Source organism: Caretta caretta, chromosome 1 (genome assembly GCF_965140235.1).
Source record: "Caretta caretta isolate rCarCar2 chromosome 1, rCarCar1.hap1, whole genome shotgun sequence".
NCBI lineage: Eukaryota > Metazoa > Chordata > Testudines > Cheloniidae > Caretta > Caretta caretta.
In genome coordinates, this window is record NC_134206.1 from 210,078,740 (window position 1) to 210,101,842 (window position 23,103).

General features: G+C 44.6%; 1 protein-coding gene across 2 annotated transcripts in view; it reads right to left on the reverse strand.

Annotated features, from left to right (window-relative positions):
• The window catches only part of MAN1A2 (mannosidase alpha class 1A member 2), a 312,951-nt gene that overhangs the window by 111,950 nt on the left and 177,898 nt on the right, over positions 1 to 23,103 (reverse strand). For both annotated transcript variants that reach the window (XM_048819895.2, XM_048819886.2), the window contains exon 6: positions 7,323 to 7,417. In XM_048819895.2, coding sequence (XP_048675852.1) covers positions 7,323 to 7,417 — 95 coding nt within the window. The remainder of the gene's footprint in view (positions 1 to 7,322; positions 7,418 to 23,103) is intronic.

Consider the following 23,103-nt stretch of genomic DNA (forward strand, 5'->3'; position numbering starts at 1 on the left):
ATTAATCACCTCCTGCTACATAGGACTGTGACTCTCAGCAATTTGCAAGACATAGTGGATGGATTTGCAGCAGTGGGGTTCCTCAACTGTAGCGGAGTGACAGACAGCATGGATATCCCTATTTAGGCACTAGACCGCCTTGCCACAGAGTACATTGGTGGATCACTGAGGATGCTTCACCCACATAAGAGTGGACTGGTCATGGAAGGGAACACAGGACTTTTCAGAAAGCTGCAAGGAGGGACTTTCTTTCCCAACTGGCGGATTACTATTGGGAATGTTGAAATGAGTCAGCAGTGTGCCCTTGTTGCCAAGAAGGCCAATGGCATTTTGGGATGTATAAGTAGGGGCATAGCGAGCAGATCGAGGGACGTGATCGTTCCCCTCTATTCGACATTGGTGAGGCCTCATCTGGAGTACTGTGTCCAGTTTTGGGCCCCACACTACAAGAAGGATGTGGATAAATTGGAGAGAGTCCAGCGAAGGGCAACAAAAATGATTAGGGGTCTAGAACACATGAGTTATGAGGAGAGGCTGAGGGAGCTGGGATTGTTTAGCCTGCAGAAGAGAAGAATGAGGGGGGATTTGATAGCTGCTTTCAACTACCTGAAAGGAGGTTCCAAAGAGGATGGCTCTAGACTGTTCTCAATGGTAGCAGATGACAGAACGAGGAGTAATGGTCTCAAGTTGCAGTGGGGGAGGTTTAGATTGGATATTAGGAAAAACTTTTTCACTAAGAGGGTGGTGAAACACTGGAATGCGTTACCTAGGGAGGTGGTAGAATCTCCTTCCTTAGAGGTTTTTAAGGTCAGGCTTGACAAAGCCCTGGCTGGGATGATTTAACTGGGAATTGGTCCTGCTTCGAGCAGGGGGTTGGACTAGATGACCTTCTGGGGTCCCTTCCAACCCTGATATTCTATGATTCTATGATTCTATGAAATGCCAAAAATGATCCACGACCCAGCCTACCCAGTGTTCCCCTAGTTTATGAAGCTGCACACCAGCCATCCTGACAACACCAAGGAATGATTCAAATTCTGGCTTAGCAGGTGCAGAATGACAGTTAAATGTGCGTTTGGTGGACTGAAGGGACTCTGGCATTGTTTACTCACAAGATTGGACCTCAGTGAGAAAAATATCCCGATGATCATAGCTACCTGCTGTGTCCTGAATAATATCTGTGAAGCAAAGGGGGAAACCTTTCTGCCTGGGTAGAGCGTAGCTGTGGAATGGCTGTCTGCTGAGTTTGAACAGACAGACACAAGAGCTATTAGAAGAGCTCAAAGCTCAGGGCGGGTTTTGAAAGGCCATTTTTACAGTAAGCCATGTAATGCATTTTGTTGTACTGTACTCTATCCGGCCCTGCTCTTTTGTGGCCTAATAGGAATCATGCAGTAATTACTGTACATATAGAAACATAACACTGTCAATACATCTATTAATTTTGTTTATGGCTTATTCTATGAGTTGTGTCACATTATCAGTAACAAGTAACTGGTTGCTTTCATACCTGTTAAGCACTTGGTAGTAGATGTTGCAAACAAATAAAAAAGAGTTATGTTTTAAATAACAGACATTTATTTTGTACAAGAATTCAGTGAAAAAAAATAAACTGAAATTTTAAAATAAATATATTTAAAATAAACTTACTGAAACTTAAATGAACAGAACAGAACTTATGAAGGGGAAAGAACATTCATGCCTATTTCAGCTACATCTACACCAACCATCACTTTCACAGGTAAGTGTATGTGAAGCTGTGATTGTCTTCAGTGTCCCGCGGAGTGGAGTGGTAGAGATAGTGAGGCAGCCCTGGATGCCATGTGGGATGTTGAAGGGGACAGGGGATATAGGAAGGTCCCGATATTGAGTTCTCAATGGGCTGCAGAGGGAGGCGAGCATGGGATTCTCAAAATGCGAGTCCACCAGAGTCTGCAGTATCTGTGTTTGCTGCCTGAGAAGCCTGATTATGTCCTGGTGCATCTCCCTCTCCTTTTCCTGCACCTTCCTCCTCTCCACTCTTTCCTTCTCCAGGCTGTCCCCAATGTTCATCCTGCAGTCCCTGTGCTCAAAATCCAGTGCAGCACTGGCTTGAAGAAGCTCAGTGAACATGTCACCCCAAGTCTTCTTCTTTCTCCTCCTTATCTGGGTCAGGCATTCTGCAGGTGTGGAGAGGAAGACCCTCAAGGCTGCAGCAGCTGCAGGTAAACACATAAAGTTACCGCTGTCAGTATAGTCCCTATGGAAACTGAAATTTAAGATGCAGAACTTGCTCCCCTTGCTCCCCTAAAGCTTCAAGAACTACAAGTTCATTTTCACTTCTGGTTGGGATTGCTTGTGTATGGCACCAGTCACAGCACCAGTCACGGTAAGTATGGCCCACTAGAGATTAGGGAAATGAGGAGAGAATTTCTCGGTTGCATAAAACTACTAACACAGGGCATTGGCACTGAATACTGGCACCTTTACCCACAGGTGGTGGTGATTTTAGCTGATATCTCACTCCTGATGGTAACAAAGGCACAGAGAACACAGCTGCTGCTGGCATCCTGAAGCCACTTCTGTCCGTATACTGCTAGGTTGTGTATTGCAATGGTGCCTGCCAATGTTATCACTGAGTGCTGTGGGAAATCATCTTACCACAGAGGAAGAAATAAGGCTGCCATCCCTAGAACCCTTTGGCAAAGTATAACAGAGAATCTCTGTGAAAATTTCATAGAGATCGCTCAGAAGGATTCAAGGGACACCCCTGTGTACATAAACAAACTGATCTGCATGCTCTGTCTCCCTGCACCTAACTCTAGAGGGAACGGAAAAGCAGATAGCAACTCTACTTCTCTTGGTTCTTCTAGTATGAGTAAATTAATGAAAAGTCAAAAGCTGTGTCCTGCTATTTTGAGGGGGCCATCCCTGGAATGGAAAATTTATGTACATGCTTACCTGAGGTTCCTTCCCCTGCACTGGACTTGCCCATGCTCTCTATTGGCAGGACTGGCTGGTCTGCAGTGGCGTAAAAAACAGGTCCTAGCTTGCTGTCCAGCTGGATCCAGTTGCCTGTCCCCCATCCTCCTCCTCTTCCTTGTCCACCCCCATCCTCCTTTCTGTTCACAGCAGAGACCTGTGACTTGGGCTCCTTGGAGATATTGACAGTGTTGTGATGGGTGGGTGGGTGAAGCTCTCCACCGAGTATGGCATGCAGGTCGTTGCAAAATGGCAGGTCTGTGGCTTGACACCTAATTGTTTTTTGGCTTCCCTGGTCTTCTGGTATGCCTGCTCAAGCTCCTTGGCTTTCACGCAGCACTGCTGCTGGTCCATCATACCACTTCTCCTGCATACCCTGAGCACAGCCTCTTTTCCCCACAGGCCCAGGAATTCCAATATATCGTGTCTCCTCCAGGCTGGAGCACATCTGTAGTGTGTAGCTGGCATGGTCAGCTAGGCAGTTGCACACAACAGCGGAGAGCTGCTAGGTATGCTCTCCAAGCTAGGCAATCAGGAATAAGAATTTCAAAAATCCACAGGGCTTTATAAGTGAGGTTGGCTTCCAGTCTACGTGACCCCTGGGTAGTGGAGTTCACAATGGTGACCAGAGCAGTTAGTGTGGGACAACTGCTGGAGGACCATTAGGGTTGACAAAGGTAATGCAGTGTCTACATGCGTGCCGTGCCAACCTCTGTACATAAACCTTGGCTCAACACCACGTTGGAATAACAGGCCACTTACTCAGTCGGAGACAAATCTAAATGTAGACACATGCACAACTGGGTTGAAGCAAGACTCCTTATATCAACATAACTTGTCGTGTAGACCAGGCCTAAGAGTTAGGTTGCTTCCCAATTAAAGTGGGATAAGATGCCAGCTAATCAAAAAAAGAACTTTTGTGTGTCAATGTAAGGGAGTTTATGATGAAAACCTGAAGTTTATCTATATGGAAAAAACTTTCCTGTGTAGACAAGCCCTTAGCATTTATAAGTTAATGAATAAGTTTATTAACTGAAATTAATTAAAATGGGTTCTTTAAGAAATTTATTATCAGTTGTCTGACTTCTTTTTAATATCTAGAATAATTCATAGATTTTAAGGCCAGAAGTGACCATTTTGATCATCTACTCTGACCTCCTGCATAGCACAGTGATAGAATGTCACTCAGAATGTCATCAAGCCCATTACTTTTGGTTGAGCTAACAATAATGGAAAAATGCAAACTCTTCAAACTCCAAAATACAGTTAAAACTAACTGAAATTTTTATGTTGGCTGTATTTGAAAGCAGTGTTTTTTGTTTTTCTTTTTTGGTTGATCACTTTTGCCATTATTTTCATAAATGACAGTTTCTCGTTCTACTTCAGAAAATTTGACAGTGAACTGCCCTCTTTCAGAATGGCTGCTATCTCCTACTGTTCTCAATGGGATTGAGGCCACATGCTGTGCTTAGCCAAAATGGCCACTCTCTCCATTCACTGACTTTTCATAATCCTCTCCTCCATTTCCTGATAGCATAGGGAGACACCATCTTCTATGAAGACACCTTGGTTTCACTTCCACAGGAAACAATGGGAGCCAGTACCTGTTTTGTAAGAAGGCATCTTAACAAAAGGTAGCCTGTGGCCTCAGGCCTATTAAAGACAATGGGAAATGGCGGCCATTTTGAAATGTGACTCGTCATATGTTTCTGTTAGGGAGATTTTATTCTTCAGCCTCTGATGACAGATACATTTTCAGTTATGAAAATGACAGCAAAAATAACTATTAATCTGAAATATTTATTTTAAAACTGTCACCCACTGCTCCAGATCTACTTAACAGAGAGGACAAGAGGGAATAGAAAACTTGCAGTGTGTATGAACAGTGGACAGAAGCTAGGACTTTTGTGTGCAGGGGAGTATAGAGAACAGTAGGGAGGAAGAAAATGGGATATATCTCCTGCTGACTTGCACTGCTCTTGCAATGCAAAGCAGCTGTAAACCTAGTTTAACTGGCCAGTATGCTCTGGCTACTTTGTGTTCAAGTAAGTAAGTTCAAAGTGCTAAAAAAATTGCAAGGTATGAAAATGAACCATAGGGCATTGGTTCTCAACTGGGGTCCGTGGCTGAAACCTGGTGCTCCAAGTCCCAGCGCACCCCCATTCTCCGCGCCTTCCCCCGCAGAGCTGAAGCCAGGAGCCGTGGGGCCGAAACCATGAGCCACAGTGCCCCACCCTCTCCACGAGCTGAAGCTGGCAGCCGGGCCCCTGCTCCGGGGCTGAAGCCGCAAGCAGCACAGGGCTGAAGCCCCGAGCCCAAGTGCACTCCACCTCAGGCTGAAGCCAGAATCGGTGGGGCTCAATCCCTGACTCAGGCAGAGGCCCTGAGCCCATGGGAAGAGTTAAGGGGGCACAAGGGTGTTGCCCCCCCAAAACTACACTGCCTTACCCAGAGTGGGGCAGTCACAGGGGCAGCTCCACTCCCTCACCTTCTCCTTTCCCCCAGTCCTCCTCAAGCTCTGCCCTCCAGCCAGGACGTAGACAAAGGGGAAGCTGAAGCCAGGCTGTGGGGGCAGTTGCTTCTCTGGCTGGTGGTGCCACGGAGCAGGCAGCCATGACATTCCCGTCTGCTGCTGGTGGCCAGGGTTGCAGCTGCTCCTCAACTCCCAGCCCCCTTTGACTGCTCATGCAGCCTGTAAGACCTGCCTGGGCGGGGGACCTGGCTCTCGGGCCAGCAGAGCCCTTGGGGAGCAGCCACCACAGAGGGAGCCCTCCTAGCATAGCCCTCCTAGCACACCATTCCCTAGCTACCCATCTCCCTGCAACCTGAACTACCCCCCTGCCTGCACACAGCCCCTAGTTACCCCCCTGCCCACCAACAGCCCCTAGCTACCCCCTGGCTGCACCCTGCGTTACACCCCTCACTGCACACAGTCCCCAGTTACCCCTTGCCTGCACCCTAAGCGGTTTTCAAACTTTTTGAGCTGAGTCCCCCCTTTGAGTTATATGTTTTGGTTGCATCCCTCCACAACCCAGACAGGGTGGGTGGCCTGCTGAGTTGAGTCAGGGAGTGGAGGTGGTGCTTCCTCCCTGGACCCTGCTGTGTGGAGCTGGCTTGAGCCCTGCCAGCCCTTGCCACCCCAAAATAGAAGTCAACCTACACTTATGCATGTCTAAGGGTCCCACTCCTGGCCCGGAGTCCCTAATCTCCCTCTTCCACCCCCGCTGGGCCCTGGAGTTTTTATAGCATGTTGAGGAGCCCTCAGAAAGAAAAAGGTTGAGAACCCCTGCTATAGGGCATCCAAACAACCTTAACTTCATCCTGAAGAAATAAAGGAGGAAAACAAAAGAGAAAGAACAAAATCTAATGTGTCTTTAAAAATCAGTTTGATTTAATCTGAAATCAGAAATATTAAAATGCCTTAATCATATGCTCACTGTGTGGTGTCATGGGGTAGAGTTACGGTTATTTGGGTGCCCTAAATTGTTCATATCCATACCTTAACATGTTTGGATATCCATACCTTAACATATCTGAATTTCCTGGATTTATAGTGCTTTGTTTTGGGATAATTACAAACATCTCTGTAATATACTTTACCCTAAATTACTTTTATGTACTCTCAAACTTAGCTCCCTCTTAATGTAGTCATCTTAGAATTTAGAATGTTTAGAGGCTACATTAAACTGGAATAATGACTGTGAAACCCAGGGTGCTACACAAGAAATAAATAAAGTACATACAAATGTTAATTGAAAATGTAATTTAAAAATATAAACGTGAGATGACTTAGTCAGAGAAGGACATTATATGTAACCATCAGTCAAGACTCTTCTTCCAGTTATACCAATGTAAATCAGGAGTAACTCCACTAAATCAGTAGATTTATATCAGTGTGAAACTGATATGATTGACTGGATAATAAGTCCCTTCATCTTTACAAGTATTTTGAACTTCTGCTGAGAAAGGTGTGGCCAACACACAGCCCACACAACACATGAAGCTCATGGAGTTTAACTATGTTGCCTGGACCAGGTGTGGCCTACAGATACTGCAGGTCCCATTATATAATGTTCATGTGCCCCTTTTGACTACAGCTTCTGGACCAATACATAGCATTACATAATGGACATGGAGCTACAGTGGGCTGAATCTTCATATGCAAAATGAGAGCAGTCACAATCTGCTACAGTTAATGTTAATGCACATGAGGCAGAGTCCTCAGGCTCCTAGTATATTTACTCTCAAGTGTAGTGAATATCACTTCGCCCTGTATCTTACACACTTCTTCTACTTAGAAAGGACAGAGATGTGCCATAACAATTTTTGGTTTAAAACTATGACAAAAGAAAATCCGTTACCTTTTCAGATTCACCATTGCCCAGGGAATGCCTGTGGGTGTGTTAAATGCTGGAAGAAGCTTTCCTGCCAGCTGCACTGCTTTGAGCTTGAACACCTGTGACAGTAGACAGAAGGATGAATTTCTAACAAACCTGGGGTTTTTTAGCTTACTATAAATTAAAGAGAGATTGTCACTTTAAAACATATATATCCCCCTGATCCCATTAGGAAAACTTTAGATGATCAAAACCAAAGTTTTTTCTGTTCTTTTTTCACATTTATGATTTAATTTTTACTTGTTCACTTTCCACATTTCACTAAGATTTGAACATGAAGTTTCAATTTTGTGCTTTCATGCTCAGCAATGCTGCTCCTTGGATACACACTGAAGAATATGAAAAAAATCCAATTACTATTATTTGCAGTGCTGTTGTAACCATGTTGGTCCCAGGATATTAGACGCACAAGGTGGGTGAGGTAATAGCTTTTATTGAACCAACTTCTGTTGGTGAAAGGCACAGGATTTCAAGCTTACACAGAGCTCGCCTTCAGTTCTGGGAAAGATAGAGTGTCACAGAGACCATTAACTCCCCACTTCACCTTGAATAGTCTCTTGCGACCTGTTAACTCTTCATGCTTAACAATCTGTTCTACCTTGTATTTGGCTGTAACACTCTGAGTACCTTTCCCAGACCTGAAGAAGAGCTCTGTGTAAGGTCAAAAGCTTGTCTCTCTTACCAGCAGAAGTTAGTCCAATACAATGTATCACCTCACCCACCTTATCTCCCAATTAATATTAGGTATTTGAAAACACCTTCAAAAACAATCTTTAAAAAAACCTCAGCCTAAGATTTCTCCCTAAATCTGACTTCCCTGAAGGATTAATTCTGCTCAGTCTCTAGTCTAGGTCCCTCTGCCACATAAGAATGATTCCAAACCATTTTCTATACGGCTGGAACTAACAAAGCCCACCTAACAACAGTAATTAATCTGCATCTTTATGCAGCATTCTAGAACCTGAATTTATGGTGGTTCACTATGCAGGGTTCTGGAACCTGTCACATTGTCACAGTACCTGTGGAAACCAGAATCTATGCTTGTTCCATTTTGTATTATTAAATGGCAAAAAAACTTAGTTAACCTAGAGTTAAGGTCTAAAATTGATCCCTGTGAAACTCTGCTAGAAACACCCCCATTTGATGATGATTCCCCATTGACTACTACTTTTTGAGAGAAGTCAGCCAGTTCTGAATTAATTTAATATGAGCTTTATTGATACTGTAGAGTACTAATTATTAATATTTTAAACAGAATGTTTTTGGCACTGAGTCAAATGCTTCACAAAAGTCTAAGTGTATTCAATGGCAAAAAGCTAAATTAACACAGAGTTAAGGTTGCTTGGTGGCATGTTGTCCCCTTACAGAATGCTGAGTTGAGCAAAATTCAAACTTTTGAAAAGCAGGAAACACTCAGTTAACATTGCATGGGCAACCTTAACTTTGCCCTCTTTCAGAAATGTCCCAATATGCCCCATTAACACACACTCTGCTAGCCCCACAGTTGATGAAGTGTACCAGCTCTTCACCTCTTTTTACAATCCATTCCCTCTCACCCACAAGATTCCATCTAACACTATTAAAGGCGGGGTGGGGGTGCGGGGGGAAGGCTGCTCATGCTACTTTCTCTCTACGCTCTTTGAACAATGCCTCAATATGCACATACTCACCCTGGCCCATGGCATTATAAGAATCAGGAGGTTCCAGATTCCAGTGTAACTCACACACTTAGCCAACTCCCCAGAAAAAATATCACGTGTACAATTTAGAAACCACTTCACAGCCTTTTACAACTTCCTTACACTTATTCACAAGATATTATCTCAGCCTACATTTTTCTTAACCATAATTAAAGCATTAGAATCCTCTCATATTCCCGCTCACTGCTGACAACATCCTTTGTAATAAAAGCCTTATGCCCTGATACTGACAAAACCTACATAGTTCTGCATAGAAATAATGCATATTTGCATTCTTGTGATGAAGTGGGAATGTGATGTGACTTTTGGCAGTAAAAATGTGCTGTTTTGGCAACAAAATACACCCACCCCGACAAGAGACATGTCTTTTTCCTTTAAATTTTTGTCAACAAAGTGCCAGTGTAGACACCACGCTTGATTTTATCGCTTTAATTGGCCTCCAGCCGGTGTCCCACAATGCCCATTGTGACAGCTCTGGTCAGTAGTTTGAACTCCACTGCCCTGCAGCCAGGTAAACAACCATCTGCCCCTCCCACTTAGAAGCCCCCTTAGAATTTTTGAAATTCCATTTCCAGTTTGCTTGGCATGGAGAGCTCTCATCACATCTTCCCAAGTGACCATGGCTGGTTATCACAGCAAACGCTCTCCCGCTTGAACTATGCGGAGCTGCTGGATATGCTCAGTATATGGAGAGAGAAGGCTGTGCAGTCCCAGCTGCGCTTGAGCCATAGGAATTGGGATACCTACAGGCACATTTATTGAGGCTTGTGTGAAAAGGGCTATGATTGAGACATGCTGCAGTGCAGAGCGAAGATAAAGGAGCTGAGGCAGGTGTACCATAAGACGAGGAGGCAAACCATTGCTCCATTACTGCACCTAAGACTTGCTGGTTCTATAAGGAGCTGGACACTATCCTCAGTGGCGATCCCATCTCCACCGCCAAGAGCCCCGTGGATACTTCAGCGGGCCTGGAGGGGGTGGAAAGAGGACCTAACCTGAAGGACAAATTCATTGATGAAGAGGTGGAGTTAGATGACAATGTGGAGCTCCTGGAGGGGTCGCCTGGTGGAGCAGGCAGCCAGGAACTGTTCACCACTCTAGAGGTGTCTAGCCAGTCTCACTAGTTGCTCTCCTACAAGCAAGAAGTAGGAGAGGAGATGTCTGGTAAGTGGCTGTGGTTTCTGTAGTGTGGAGGTGGATGCAGGGTATAGAAATGTAGAAGGCTGGCTGTGCTTCTGTGAGCTGGACATTTCCCTGTGTAGCTAATCAGTATGGTGGAACAGGGTGTTGACGCACGCTGAGATCTCATGGGAATCCTCCAGAGAGATCTCCAGGAAAGTTTCCTGGAGATTCTCGGCAATCCTCTGCCGAAGGTTCCGTGGCAGAGCAGCTCTGTTCCTTCCCCCATTGTAGGGAACTTTCCAGCGCCATTCGGCAATCACTTGTGCAGGAACCAAAGCGGCACATAGGCAAGCAGCATAGGGAGCAGGGCAGAAGCCATAAGCACGTAGTAGATGTACCCTCATTTTCCTGCTTACCCTTAGCAGTGATACATCTGCTACAATGACCTCTGCCTGTGGAAAAGTGTGGAAGAATCTTCGATTTTTCCCCCTAGTTGGCTGCACCACAACCCTTGCAGAGTGAGTGCTCTTTTCCCCATGGGGAGCGTTCCCCCTCAGTACTCACCATGCTTTGGGAGTTTGCAGAGATGTGTGCTTGCCAAGGGTCAGTGAGAAAGTGATTGTTATGTTACAAAAGGTGTATTTTACTGAAATGTTTCAATGCTGTGAGTGAATTTAACAATCATGCTTCTGTGCATTGTTCCTTGTGCTTGGCAGATGTGACCTTCAGGAACACCCAATACACACTAGCCGAGTGTCTCTGCCAGATAAGAAAGTGCCCAAGACAGAGCAAAGAAGACATGTTCTGGGAGGTACTGCACTCTTCCAGTGCAGAGAAAAGGGAACGAAAGGAGTGGAGGGAAACCGAAAGGCAGAACAGAAAAGAAAATCATGAGTTTGTTAAGGATGCTACTGAGCGGATGATTAAAGTCATGAAGGCACAAACACAGATGCTGAAGTCCTTAATAATGCTGAAGACTGAGCAGCTCCATGCCAGCCTTCTCCAGCAGCACATTCAGAACTCTTTTCAAAGCTCCTCCCCCCCCCCCCCAACTCCATCCGCACAGTCCTTTCCGGGACTTCTCAGTTTCCCCTTCGCTCCACCCCCGCAGACAACTTTCATAATGATAGCTGAACCTACACACAGCGTTGAAAGTCTGCCCTTCCCTGGTACCCGCTTTCCCATCAAGCATCTTTGTGTGTTTGTGTGTGTTGTTTTTTGTGCAATAAAAGCAAAGTTTTTTAATGGTAACTCATCTTTATTTGCGAAAAAAAAAAGGAGTACCTGTGGCACCTTAGAGACTAACAAATTTATTTGAGCATAAGCTTTCATGAGCTACAGCTCACTTCATCGGATCCATAAACTGCTGTAGTTCACAAAAGCTTATGCTCAAATAAATGTGTTAGTCTCTAAGATGCCACAAGTACTCCTTTTCTTTTTGCGGATACAGACTAACACGGCTGCTACTCTGAAACCTGTCAACTTTATCTGTTTTCTATAAATTGGGATAGCAGGCACTACCAATACATACACAGGCAGTTTATTCATGTGCTTGCTGGAATGTAAGGCCCCAAATGTCACCATTGCTTCCTAGGAAAACTACATGTAATGTAACATTGTACCACCAATCATAGAGCTATACATTACTGGTTCTCATTTTCAAAGTGTTGCCTCAAAGCCTCCCTGATTCAAATTGCTCCCTCTGGGCTCCTCTGATAGCCATGGTATCTGGCTGCTCAAAATCAGCTGCCAAGCTGTCTGCCTCAACACTCCACCCCGAGCAAACCTTTTACTCTTAGCTTCACAAAGATTATGCAACGTACAACACACGGCCATGACAATGGGCATATTATCCTCATTAAGGTCTAACCTGCCATAAAGGCATCGCCAGCGCACCTTTAACTGCCAAAGGCACATTCCACTGTCATCCAGCACCTACTCAGCCTATTGTTGAACTGCTCCTTACTGCTGTCCAGGTTTCCTGTGTAAGGTTTCATGAGCCATGGGCTGTAAGGGGTACACTGGGTTTCCCAGGATCACTATGGGCATTTCAACATCTCCCTCTGTAATCTTCTGGTTTGGAAAGAAAGTCCCCACTTGTAGCTTTCTATACATCCCAGTGTTCTGAAAATGCATGCGTTTTGCACCTTCCCAGATCACCCCATGCTGATGCCAGTGAAATGCCCACGGTGATCCACAAGCGCCTGCAACACCACGGAGAAGTACCCCTTCCTATCGATATACTCCATTGCAAGGTGGTCTGGTGCCAAAATTGGAATGTGTGTGCTATCTATCGCCCCTCCAGAGTTAGGGAAACCCATTTCTGTAAAGCCATCCACTATTTCATGCACATTTCCCAGAGTCATGGTCCTTTATAGCAGGATGTGATTAATTGTCCTGCACACTTACATTAATGCAGTCCCAATGGTCAACTTCCCAACTCCAAATTGACTCGCAACCGACCAGTAGCAGTCTGGAGTAGCCAGTTTCCAGACAGCGATTGCCACACGCTTCTCTACCGATAGGGCAGCTCTCATTCTGGTGTCCTTGTGCCACAGTGCTGGGGTGAGCTCCACACACAGGTCCAGGAAGGTGGCTTTCTGCATCTGAAAGTTCTGTAGTCACTGCTCGGCATCCCACATCTGCATGACGACATGATCCGACCATTCAGTGCTTGTTTCCCAAGCCCAAAAAGGACATTCCACCATGTTAGGCTGTTCTGTGAATGCCAAAAGCAATCTAAAGTTGCTCCTATTCATATCACGCAGCATGCCAGGCAACTGGGAGTCTTCAATTAGGAAGTTCGCAATTAACTGCACTGCCATCCGCGATGTCTTAATGACAGTTAACAGAACATAGGAGAGCAATGCGGGATGCACCCCTTCTCATAAAGATGCCGGTGTGCTCAGCAAAGAAGGGCCATTGAAAAATGTCACGACAGAAAGCCGGAAGCCCATCGAGTGCTGGAACAGAAAGCATCATATCACGGGACATTGAGCCAGGTCCCAAGATGTGCTGTGATCCGCTCCATCTTCCAACAACACCTAGCGACAGAAGGTGTCAAGCTGTACTGTGGTACACATTGTCGATGATAGTGCCCCAACTGTGGACACGCTCTGCCGACTTTTATTATGCCCATTTCTGAGTGTTCACATCCCTTTTGTCGACAAAACTTGATAGTGTAGACAAGGCCTAAGAAACATAGGTGTGTGTGTCACCTCTCTGCCTGGGTAGAATGAATAGAGTCAGTAAGGAACTGACAGAAATCAACAAGGGGTCAAAGAGAAACAATTTGAGAAACAGGGATTGATACTCTCAGTAGGGAAGCTGAGCAGAGACCCCCACTCAAGAACAAAAGGGCTGAGAGGTGTGAGATGGGGGAATAAGTGAGGGCTCTGGAAAAAGACTGTGGGCTCTCTCACTAGGGAACTAACTAAGGAAGGAAGTCAGAGAGAGAGACACAGAGCCTGAAAATGGAGTTCACTACAACTTCACTGATGAATTATGGCTCGACCAGAATGGACTATGCTTTAACCTCCATTTCTCTATGCTAACCTAAGGACTTCCAGTGCTGTGTTCCAGTTGACTAATAAATCCCAATCTGTTTTGAACATGCTGTTTGGGGTGTCACTGCAAATACTGGGTCAGGTGCATTAATCCCTGAAGAGTATACAAGTCTCTAATGCTGATGACACTCATTAAAAAAATTACATGTTAATTAAATTTGTGACTGCTCTCCTTGGGAAAGAATTGTATCTCTCCTGCACTGCGGTTTTATTCTCATTCTGCCATATATTTCATGTTATGGCAGTCTCAGATGATGATACAGCATATGTTGTTCAATTTAAGAACACTTTCACTACAGATTTGACAAATGACAAAGAAGGTACCAATTTGAGATTTCTAAAGATAGCTACAGCACTCGACCCAAGGTTTAAGAATCTGAAGTGCCTTCCAAAATCTTAGAGGGACAAGGTGTGGAACATGCTGCAAGAAAGTTTTAAAAGAGATATACCCTGATGAGGAAACTACAAAACCTGAACCACCGAAAAAGAAAATCAATCTTCTGTTGGTGGTATGTGACTCAGATGATGAAAATGAATGTGCTTCGGTCCGCACTGCTTTGGATTGTTATCGAACAGAACCTATCATCAGCATGTAAACATGTCCTCTGGAATGGTGGTCGAAGCATGAAGGGGAATACGAATGTTTAGCATATCTGGCAAGTAAATATCTTGCAACGCCAGCAGTGCCATGTGAATACTTGTTCTCACTTTCAGGTGACATTGTAAATAAGAAGTGGGCAGCATTATCTCCATAAATGTACACAAACTTGTTTTTCTTCATGACTGGTTGAACAAGAAGTAGGACTGAGTGGACTTGTAGGCTCAAAAGTTTTATGTTGTTTTATTTTTGAATGCAGTTATGTAAAAAAATTTCTCCATTTGTAAGTTGCACTTTCACAATAAAAAGAGATTGCATAACAGTACTTGTATAAGGTGAAGTGAAAAATACTATTTCTTTTGTTTATCTTTACAGTGCAAATATTTGTAACCAAAAACAATAATCAAGTGAGCACTGTACACTTTATATTCTGTGTTGTAACTGAAATCCATATTTGAAAATGTAGAAAGCAACCAAAAATATTTAAATAAATGGCATTCCATTATTAGCTGCGATTAAAGAGCAATTAATCGTGACTATTTTTTTAATCTCATGATTAATCACGATTAATTTTTTTGATCATTTGACAGCCCTAATGTAAATGCATTCTCATTGTTTTCCAAACTACTGGAAATAACTGCAGGTGGAGAAACCACATTCGTTTGTTTAGGGTGGGGTAACTCCTGTTTGGCTGGCAAACATTTTAAGAATTACAATTTCAGGATATGTCCATAACTTTGCATCAATTGCTTGCACCTATATTACACAATGATACTAATAATCAGTCAGTTATGAGCTTCCCACTTACATATTATATGACATCTTTCAGAGACATATTATGACAACACTGAGTTGAGGTACACTGGGCTGGGCAGGTCAGCTAAAACTCACTGCTAGATATCCGGGTGTCCTTTGCCTTCTGCCCTTGGGTTGTGTCACATATCCCCTCTCAACCCTTTTTTTTGCTAGAACGAACAAGCCAAGCTCTTCCAGTCTCCTCACATAAGATAGGCTGTCCATTCCTCTGATCATCCTAGTAGATCTTCTCTGTACTTGTTCCAGTTTGACTTCCTCTTTCTTGAACATGGGTGACCAGACTTATGGTCTTACCAGTAACTTATACAATGCATTAATGCTTCTCTATCTCTAGAGGAAATGCCTTGCCTAATATGTTCTAGGATGGCGATTGCCTTTTTCACAGCTACATCACATCTGTAATTGCTCAGAATCCATATGTTGACAACGCACACTTCTTTTCCCACAGAGGTCAAGGTATCTGTGTTGTCAATTCCAAACTCTCTCTCTTTGGAAAGGTTTCAGAGTAACAGCCGTGTTAGTCTGTATTCGCAAAAAGAAAAGGAGTACTTGTGGCATCTTAGAGACTAACCAATTTATTTGAGCGTGAGCTTTCATGAGCTACAGCTCACTTCATCGGATGCATACCGTGGAAACTGCAGCAGACATTATATACACACAGAGATCATGAAACAATACCTCCTCCCACCCCACTGTCCTGCTGGTAATAGCTTATCTAAAGTGATCATCAAGTTGGGCCATTTCCAGCACAAATCCAGGTTTTCTCACCCTCCACCCCCCTACACACAAACTCACTCTCCCGCTGGTAACCAATTTATTTGAGCATGCCAGCGGGAGAGTGAGTTTGTGTGTGGGGGGGTGGAGGGTGAGAAAACCTGGATTTGTGCTGGAAATGGCCCAACTTGATGATCACTTTAGATAAGCTATTACCAGCAGGACAGTGGGGTGGGAGAAGGTATTGTTTCATGATCTCTGTGTGTATATAAAGTCTGCTGCAGTTTCCACGGTATGCATCCGATGAAGTGAGCTGTAGCTCACAAAAGCTCATGCTCAAATAAATTGGTTAGTCTCTAAGGTGCCACAAGTCCTCCTTTTCTCTTTGGAAACCGACCACATTAATCTGCACAGAGATCAGGAAGTAGCAACTTGCTCCTCCCTCTCTACTGACTCATCCTCCTGGGGCTAGTAAAACAGATTTTTTCAAACAATGAATCCAAGGCCTGTCTACCAAACATCCTCATTTCCTGCCCCCTCTGCAGCTCCCTGTCCCGCCCCCCCTGCCGCCCCACTCCTCATATAGTCCTCTGCCTCCAGCTCCTGCCAGTCCCCACAATAAAACAAAAAATTTAGGTAGACTAGCTATTGATTATTCTGCTGTATTCACAGTAAACCTCCCCAGAAAACAAAAACGTTACACTATAACAGACACAACTCATAGCAAGCAACATGAGTTATTACATCATTACTGCACAGGTGTATGAAGATTTGGACTAGAAACGTCAGCGGTGGCAGGCACCAGGGACAAGGGTGCCAGCACACTGTCTTGAACTACATATACCAAATTCATGGCCATGAAACGTGCGTCACAGACCGTGAAATCTGGTCTTTTGTGTGCTTTTACCCTCCACTATACAGATTTCATGGGGGAGACCAGGGTTTCTCAAATTGGGGGTCATGACCCAAAAAGGAGTTGCAGGGGGGTTGCAAGGTTATTTTAGGGGGGTTGCAGTATTGCCATTATTACTTCTGAGCTGCCTTCAGAGCTGGGTGGCCGCAGAGAAGTGGCTGTTGACCAGGCACCCAGTTCTGAAGGCAGCACCCCGCCAGCAGCAGGGCAGAAGTAAAGCTGGCAATACCATACCATCCCACCCTTACTTCTGCGCTGCTGCCTTCAGAGCTGGGCAGCCAGAGAGTGGCGGCTGCTGAGTGAGGGCCCAGCTCTGCAGACAGCAGCCTAGAAGTAAGAGTGGCAATACCATGCCATCCTTCCTTTTGTGCTGCTGCTGGCAGTGGCTCTGCCTTCAGCGCTGTGCTCTCTGCCAGCGACCACCGCTCTCCAGCTGCACACCTCTGAAGGCAGCATTGCCACCAGCAGCAGCACAGAAGTAAGGGTAGCAGTACTGCAACCTCTTCTCCCCCACAACTCCTTTTTGGGTCAGGACCCCGACAATTACAACACCATGACATTTCAGGTTTAAATAGCTGAAATCATTAAATTTATGATTTTTAAAATCCCATGACCCTGAAATTGACCTAAATGGACCGTGAATATGGTAGGGTCCTATACATAGGCAAGAACAAAGTGGCTGCATAGAAATCATCTCACTTTTTTTTCTTTATTGGAATATATGCACTATAATCCTTTCAGTTTGCAAATCTATACAAGCTAAAAAGTGAACATGTTCTTAAATGTCATATGCAATTTGCGTCCCCAAAGGTGGGTGAAATGTATATTATATATATTTTCCAGACCTGAGGAAGATCTCTCTGTAATCTCAAAAGCTTGTCTCAAAAGCTGATCCAATAATTACCTTCCCTATCTTATCTCTCTAATATCCTGGGACCAAGACAGCTACAACAATACTGCATGAGACATTTTGTCATGCATCAAAAAGACTCCACTAGAATCTTTTTTCAAATGCCTATTACTGGACCACAGCCCAAATGACCCACTCCAACAAGGCATAGCAATCCAACAAGGCAAAGCAAATTTCAAGAAAATCCACACAAGCATGTGGACATTAGAGGATTCCGAAGCATTGTTCTTTAATAGGAAGGACAGAAGCACAATGGAGGGAAAGGACTCCTGTATACATCCATTTGCACCATAGGAGGGCCTGAATGGTGTGAAATGGCCCATTCATCGCAATGAGATGTTCTCAACTGAATGAGAACACCCCATGGAGGTGACTACTACCTGCAAAAATAGCTCTGAGATGTGTGACCTGCTCAATTAATTTCAGAGGGGTGTTCCCATCCCCCTCTGGTATGCACAAAGTATGCCTGTTCTCAGCTCCTCACCCAAAAGGGCAAGCCTCGTCCCAGAACTCAGCTCACAGGGAGGGGATCCAATGCTTGTACCTGGACACATGCCCCTCAGAACCTGGCACACACTGGGGGCAGTGAAGGGGCTCAGCCACCCCCAGAGAAGCAAGACCTCTTTTATCCTGGACCTAGCTCATATGAGGGGGGAATCATCCCCCTTGGAGGGGCAGGAGTCCCCCATATGTGGGCACAGACATGGGAAGGGAGAATGTGGGATTGACAGGTGCCCCTGCCCTAGTCTACCCCAGTCCTCCTGCCACTCAAACCCACGTCCCACTTCCCAATGTCCTACCCCCTCCACTCAGGAATACCCATGATGCAAACCAGCTGTAACAGAACTACAGCATCACCCTTGCAGCTCTTGTAGGGGGTGTGGCCAAGGAAACAGAAGACATTGCCGAAGTGCCACTGTGTTCCAGCTACCTTTAGGTGCTAAAATAGTCCTTTAGGGCCATGGACAGCCATGTTTAAGTTACAGCAGTTGCAAATATGCTCCAAATTATGCCAGGCGAACTGGTCACCAGTTTTTCTAAAAGATATGTTTTTAGTTCAAACAGGAACTATTTCAGGGAAATTCCATGGTCTGTGTTCTATAGGATGATCACAATGCTCCCCTCTGTCCTTAGAATCTATGAGGTCAGAAGGGATCACTGTGATCATGCAGGAGGTGAGACGAGATGATCACAGTGACCCCTGTTTGAACTCGAGCATATCTTTTAGAAAACATCTAATCTGAATTTTAAAATTGCCAGTGATTGAGAATCTACCATAACTCTGGGTAAGTTGCTCCCATGCTTAATTACCCTCGCTGCCTTTATTAGCACTTTGAATTTGTACTAGCTTCAATTTCCAGACACTGGATCTTGTTATACCTTTGTGTATTATACAGAAGAGCCCATTATCAAATATTTGTTCCCCTTAGAACTGTGATCAAGTCACCCCTTAACCTGCTCTTGATTAAACTTAAATTATTCAGTTCCTGGACTCTATCACTATAAGGCATGCTTTCCAATCCTGTAAATAAAGCATATGGGACCAGGTCAAGGCCCCTCACCAGCCAGTCCCCATCACTGAGGTTCCATTTCAGAATGTAGCTGTGGGTATTCTGGGTCCTTTCCCTAAGAAGGCACCCAGAGGAAAGCTGTACATACTGACTTTCATGGATTTTGCCACCCGATGGCCGGAAGCAGTAGCTCGAAGCAACACCAGGGCTAAAAGCGTGAGCCAGGCATTGACAGACATTTTTGCCAGGGTAGGTTGGCCCTCTGAAATCCTTACGGATTCGGAAATTAACTTCCTGGCAGGGACCACGAAACATCTTTGGGAAGCTCACGGGGTAAACCACTTGGTTGCCACCCCTTACCACCGTCAAACGAATGGTCTAGTGGAGAAGTTTAATGGAACTTTGGGGGCCATGATATGTAAATTTGTGAACGAGCACTCCAATGATTGGGACCTAGTGTTGCAGCGGTTGCTCTTTGCATACAGGGCTGTACACACATCCCAGTTTGCGGTTTTCACTCTTTCAACGTGTTTATGGCCATGAAGTTAAGGAACCATTACAGCAACAGTGGGAGGGGGTTACATCTTCTCCAGGAACTAACATTTTGGACTTTGTAACCAACCTGCAAAACACCCTCCAAGACTCTCTAGCCCTTGCTCGAGAAAACCTACAGGATGCTCAACAAGAGCAAAAGGCCTGGTATGATGAACATGCCAGAGAGCATTCCTTCAGAGTAGGTGACCAAGTCATGGTCCTGAAAACACTCCAGCCAATAAGATGGAAGCATCATGGGAGGGGCCATTTATGGTCTGAGAGCGCCTGGGAGCTGTTAATTACCTCATAGTGTTCCCAGACCCTACCCTAAAACCTAAAGTATTCCATGTTAATTCTCTAAAGTCCTTTTATTCCTGAGAAATCAAGTTTCTCCAGTTTACAGCCCAGGAGAAAGACAACGCTGAGAGGCCTGAAGGAGTCTACTATGAAGGAAAAAGCAATGGTGGCGTAGAAGAGGTGAGCCTTTCCATGACCTTTGGGGCATAAGCAGCGACAGCAAATCCAGGAGGATGGACAGAATGGGCATACCACTCCATTGACACAGGAGATGCTTGCCCAATTACAGTCCAACCCTACCGGATGGCTCCTCAAGCCAAAACCGCAATAGAAAGGGAGATCAAGGACATGTTACAGATAGGTGTAATCCACCCCTCTGAGAGTGCATAGGCCTCTCCAGTGGTTCTGGTTCCCAAACCAGATGGGAAAATCCACTTTTGTGTGGACTACCGTAAACTGAATGCTGTAACTCACCCAGAAAACTATCCAATGCCATGCACACATGAGCTATTGGAGAAACTGGGACATGCCCAGTTCATCTCCATCTTAGACTTAACTAAGGGGTACTGGCAAGTGCCGCTAGATGACCCGCCAAGAAAAGGTCAGCCTTCATCACCCATGTAGGGCTGTATGAATTTAATGTGCTCCCTTTCGGACTGCAAAATGTACCTGCCACTTTCCAGAAACTGGTAGATAACCTTCTGGCTGGATTTGGGGAATTTGCAGTTGCCTACCTCGACAATGTGACTGTATTCTCAGACTCATGGGTAGAACACCTGGAACACCTCCAAGCTGTCTTCCAGGGCAAAAGGGAGGCAGGATTAACTTTTAAGGCCAAAAAATGTCACATAGGCTTAAACAGGGTAATCTACCTTGGACACTATGTGGGTCAAGGAACTATCAACCCCCTACAGGCTAAAGTTAATACTATCCAAAATTGGCCTGTCCGTAAGTCAAAGAAGCAGGTCCAATCCTTCTTGGGCTTGGTCGGGTATTACCAACGATTTGTACCACACTACAGCCAAATTGCCACCCCCTGACAGACCTGACCTGGAAAAAGCAGCCAAATGCCGTTCAGTTGACTGAAAAGTGTCAAAAAGATTTAACCAGCTTAAGGCAGCCCTTACATCTGACCCTGTACTGAGGGCCCCGGACTTCAACCAACTATTCGTCGTAACCACAGATGCATCCAAGCGTGATGTGGGAGCAGTTTTAATGCAGGAAGGATCAGATCAACAATTCCATCCTGTTGTGTTTCTCAGCAAAAAACTTTCTGAGAGGGAAAGCTACTGGTCAGTCTCAGAAAAAGAATTTTACACCATTGTATATGCTCTGGAGAAGCTACGCCCATACATTTGGGGATGGCATTTCCACCTGCAGACTGACCATGCTGTACTGAAGTGGCTTCACACAGTCAAAGAGACTAAGAAAAAACTTCTTAGGTGGAGACTTTGAAACTCCTTCGGTGGAGACTCCAAGACTTTGATTTTAAAATACAACACATTTCAGGAGCTTCTAACAAAGTGGCTGATGCTCTCTCCCGGGAAGGTTTCCCAGAATCAGCCAGGTAAAAATGTCCCCGTATTCTACGTCATTGTAGTCCTTAAAATGTAAAAAGTACTGTTGAGTTCTTCATGTAATTATTAGTAAAATTAGAGGTGCATGTATCGTATTAACTGTGTTTCCTAAGCCACCAGGAAAAAAATCCCAGCCGGTGTGGACCCGACCTGAACCAGGCTGGCCTGCTGATTTGGGGTGCCTGTAATAAATAAAGTGAGGGGATCGCTCCCTTTGATTGACACCAGCCAGCCAGTTAGCTGTAAAATCCCTCCTGGTAGCTGTTCTTTACTTGCTTTACTGGTAAAGGGTTAAAAAGTCCCCCAGGTAAAGAAAAAAAGTGGGCACCTGACTAAAATAGCCAGTGGGAAGGTAGAACTTTTTAAAATTGGGAAAGAGACTTTCCCTTTGTCTGTTTTCTCTGGGCTAAAGAGTCAGAGCAGCCATGCTATAAGCAGCTAAGCCAGGTATAATTACAAGTCATCAGATCATGCCTAGAACTACTTATCTGAACTCCAATGTGTAAGTAGATCAGAATGTTAACTAGATGCGATTACGGTTAATTCTTTTATTTCTTATTGGCTTGCGGACTCCTCTGTGCTAACGCCAGATGCTTTTGTTTGCTTGTAACCTTTAATCCGACAAGATGATCTCAGGGGTCCCTTCTCAGGCTGGAATATATGAATCATTCTCAAGGTTCTGCTCTGAATCCTCTCCAATTTATCAACATCCTTCTTGAATTGTGGATGCCTGAACTGTACACATTTCAGAGTAGCAGCTGTGTTAGTCTGTATCCACAAAAAGAACAGGAGTACTTGTGGCACCTTAGAGACGAACAAATTTATTTGAGCATAAGCTTTCGTGAGCTACAGCGAAGTGAGCTGTAGCTCACGAAAGCTTATGCTCAAATAAATTTGTTCGTTTCTAAGGTGCCACAAGTACTCCTTTTTTTTTTTAACTGTACACAGTATTCCTGTAGGGGCTGTACCAGTATCAAGTATAGGGTAATATAATTTCTTTACTCCTATTCGATATTCCCATTTATGAAAAATCCAGTACATATGAAATGGATAAGGATTGGCATTACAATCTGTACTGTTTTGTATGCATGTGTGTCTGGGGTCTGACATTCATGAAAAAAATGTGAAATTGTCAGTAGGGAGGTGTCACATCAGAGAGTAACAGAGCTCTCATGACCGCTTAAGAACACAGAGCTCATTTCTTGGCAATACAGTGAAATCTAATCTTTATATGATGGGATATCCACAATGTAATTCTCTCCTCTGTATTTCAACTTTTTGGTAAACTGTTAGTACAGATAAGCCCCTTCTAAGGGAAAGATAAGCCTGCTGTCTGTAAACAGTTCATGACACATGCTGTTTCACTGACTGAACCACTGTACTTTACATAGTCAAGTCAGTTGTAGAACAAAAAGGTTCATTCCATTTCACTGGCATGCATCACCATAAGTTTCTTTAAGAAACCTGAACAAAAGACACTGCATATC